The 3,495-nt window shown below is 38.7% G+C and overlaps 1 protein-coding gene across 1 annotated transcript in view; it reads left to right on the top strand.

Annotated features, from left to right (window-relative positions):
• Positions 1 to 3,252: 3,252 nt before the first annotated feature.
• The window catches only part of NNMT (nicotinamide N-methyltransferase), a 15,298-nt gene continuing 15,055 nt past the window's right edge, over positions 3,253 to 3,495 (top strand). Inside the window, exon 1 of the mRNA XM_027772890.1 lies at positions 3,253 to 3,331. Coding sequence (XP_027628691.1) covers positions 3,262 to 3,331 — 70 coding nt within the window. The 5' untranslated portion in view covers positions 3,253 to 3,261. The remainder of the gene's footprint in view (positions 3,332 to 3,495) is intronic.

Below are 3,495 nucleotides of genomic sequence, written 5' to 3' on the forward strand. Positions count from 1 at the left end.
TAATGTCCAAAATGCTTTAACTAGCTCCTAGGACATGGTAACCACCCTCTTGTTAAGTCTTTGCTATTTTATTGACTAGGCAATCATTTGTAGGATTTTTTCACTTGTGTTCATGAGTGATTTTAGCCTGTTATTTGTCCTTCTCATATATAACCTCGGGATTAGAGTTGCTAGATTTAAAAATAATGATAGTTGACGGATGTTTCTTCTATTTCTCTTTGTTAAAAGTGTTTATATAAGATTAGAATTATTGATCCTTGAGCGTATGATAGAACTCGCCAATGAAGCCATCTGCCCTGAAAGTTTTGTGTGGAAATTCTTTAACAGTTAGAAGGGTATTTGGATTTTGCATGTGTGCGAGTAGGCTCACATTGGGCTCTCCTCCCTGCTTCCTTTTTGCCTGATCTTCCTGCAACCCAGCTGCTGGTCTGACTTGACCTTGTGAACATCTTGATTCCATGACCTTCACTTCATGGAGTTGGCTTATGACTGGAGCCATTCTGGAGGTAGGTATAGCCCTCCCACATTAATATCACAAGATTAGGAACACTAAACCCTAAACATACACACTGATGCTGCCAGTCGATAAGCTAACCTTTTACTGTAACCTTCAAGCAATGTATGTACGAACTAGACTTTGTCTTAGTGACAGGGAGTCTGCATTGATCTTTAATTGATTTATGAATGCTTTGTTAACATGTAAAACCTGAGCCTGTGCTCAAGTCATGACGGTGTGGACCACACTAGCCTAGCTATCAGCGGAGTGTCCTTTCCTATTCAAGTAAACTCATGTTTTCCCCTGCTGGACCTTCAGGTGTGTTCTTTGGAACCAGTAAATGCTATGGGCAAGCCCTCTTAAATTTGGGGCTTTCTCAGAACAATGTATTAGATATTTATTTAGGAATTTATATATCCAAATTTTCCAAAATATTGGCATAAAATTATTCATGTCTCTTGTTACTACCTTTTAAATGTCTGCAGAATCTGCCATGAGGTTTCCTTTTTCTTTCCTGACATTGGGCATATGAGCTTTCTCTCCTTATTCCTTGATCATCTAACCAGAAATTTATTAAGGATAATAGTCTTTTTTTTTTTTTTTGGAGAGGTTTTTGCTATAGGGCGCGTGTGCTCGCCAGACAGACAGAGACAGAGAGACAGAAAGAGAGAAATCACCCCCCAGGGGGGATGGCCATGCCACAATCCCTTCTCCTCCATTCTCCTCTTGGGATCTTGGGCACGCACACACACGCACCTCGTGTGAGTTTTAAGCCACCGGGTCCAGGACTCGAACCGCGATCGACTACATGGGAGTCCAGCGACATAGCCATTATACTAACTGCTGGTCCCAAGGATAATAGTTGTATCTTAGCTTTTCTGCTCTGTATTATTTTCTTCTTTCTACTGTTGTCTTTTTGGCTGTTCTTTCCTTAACTTTCTCAGCTCATTAACTTTAAGTTTTTATTTGCTGGTACACACATTCAAGGTTCCAGGACTCGAACCATGCAGTCGGCCATGTGGGATTCAGGCCTTAATCACCTGCCACCTACTGGCACTCTTACTTATTTTTAACCACATATGATTTAAAAAAAAAATATGTCTACTGGGGCCAGCAGGCAGCATAGTGGCTAAAGCGCTGAACTCCCACATGGCTGGCTGCGGTTAAAATCCCAGACCTGGCACCTTGAAAATCACACTGGGCATGTGTGCATATGTGCCCAAAATCCCAGAAGGAGAATGGAGGAGAAGGGATTACAGTGTGGTCATTCCCACTGGGGGTGATTTCTCACTTTCTTTCTCTCTTTCTCTCTTGTTTCTCTGTGGCAAGCACACACACCCTATGGCAAAAACCTAGAATTATATAAATATATACACACATATATGCATATATATTAATATTATAATCAAACCTTATATTAGCCTCTTTATTTGTTTTTCATTCCTTCTTACATCTCAGATCTGGTATCTGGGATCACATGTCTTCTGTCTGCAATATGTCATTTAGGATTTCCTTCAGAGAGGACCTACAAGTGGTGAACCTGCAATTTTTTGCTTGATAATGTATTTTGCCTTGATTCCTTCTCTTTTCTCTTTTTTTCCTTTCCTTCCTTCCTTTCTTTCCCTTTCCTTTCCTTTCCTTCCCTTCCCTTTCCTCTTTCTCTCTCTCTCTCTTTCTCTTTCTTCCTTCTTTCTTGTCTCTTTTTAATTAATTAATTTTTTTTTTTTTGCCAGTGGGCATGTGAGCTTACCAGAGAGAGACAGAGAGAGAAAGAGAAAGAAAGTAAGAAAGCACCCTTCATGGGGAAAAATTACAATGCAATCTCTTCTCAACATCTCCTTCCTTTCAAGATTTTGAGTACACACACATATGTGCTTGGCATGTTTCTCAAACTGTCTAGTCTGGGACTGAAACTGCAAGGTCAACCATGTGGGATCCAGCTACTTTAACCACCATGTCATGGGCTAGCCCTTGTCCCAATTCTTGAAAGACTTTGTTTATAGAATTCTAAGTTGACAATTGCTTTGTTTTAGTTCTCCATTATTAAAAAAAGAATTCTAACTCAAACTAATGGTGTAGTTTCTGTCTGTTGACTAGATTTTAATCAATAGAATATTGTTAATCAGTTATAAAAATCTCCTTGCCTTTATCTCTTCAAATAATATTCTGATCCATTCTATTTCTCCTCTGCATCAGGAACTTCAATTTGACATATGATGGACTTTCCCTTATCACAGTCTATGCCTCTTAGCTTTCTATTTCTTTTATTATTATTATTATTTCTTTTTCTTTCTCTGTACATTTTAGGTAATTTCTTTTAGCTTATCCAATTTACAAATCCTCTTTTTGATTATGTCTAATATTCTATTAAGTCCCTCTACTACTGAGAGCTATCTACCTATATAAAATGTTATATACGTGTGTGTGTGTGTCTCTCTTTCTCTCTCTCTCTCTCTGTATATATATATACACACATATATATAAACATTTTTAGTAGTTTTCAGGAAGAGGGAAGGTATTGAGAGGTAGCCAAACATATTAGTAGAAACTGACATGTTAATATATGCAATCTCTCTTTCTAAGAAATGTAAGCAATGCTGGAGTTTATAATTTTGGTTTGTACAATATATTCTAGTTGATCTAACACCTCTGGAATCTTTGATATGGTATTTTGAAAGAGAATGACCTATAACCTTGATCTTTTGTGCGTGAGGTATTGTAGAACTATTTTCTCATGAGGTCATGACCTCGGATATTGAACCACTATGTTTTACAGGCAGGCCACATGGGAGGAGCTGCGGCCAGTGAACCAAGCTCCCAGACCCTGTGGAAATGGTATGTATTCAGTTCTTTAAGTCTGTGAATTGACTCCCTGCTTCCCTTCCTTTTTTTGCCTCCGTTTCTTTGTGCTCTCACGTAAGAGATGGTAGAGGACCATTATAGGGAGCAGTTTCCTACCCACAGTAAAATCTGATTCTGACTATAAATCTTGGGAGAGC

The sequence above is a fragment of the Tupaia chinensis genome, unplaced genomic scaffold, assembly GCF_000334495.1.
Source record: "Tupaia chinensis unplaced genomic scaffold, TupChi_1.0 Scaffold000311_2, whole genome shotgun sequence".
NCBI classification, from domain to species: Eukaryota; Metazoa; Chordata; class Mammalia; order Scandentia; family Tupaiidae; genus Tupaia; species Tupaia belangeri.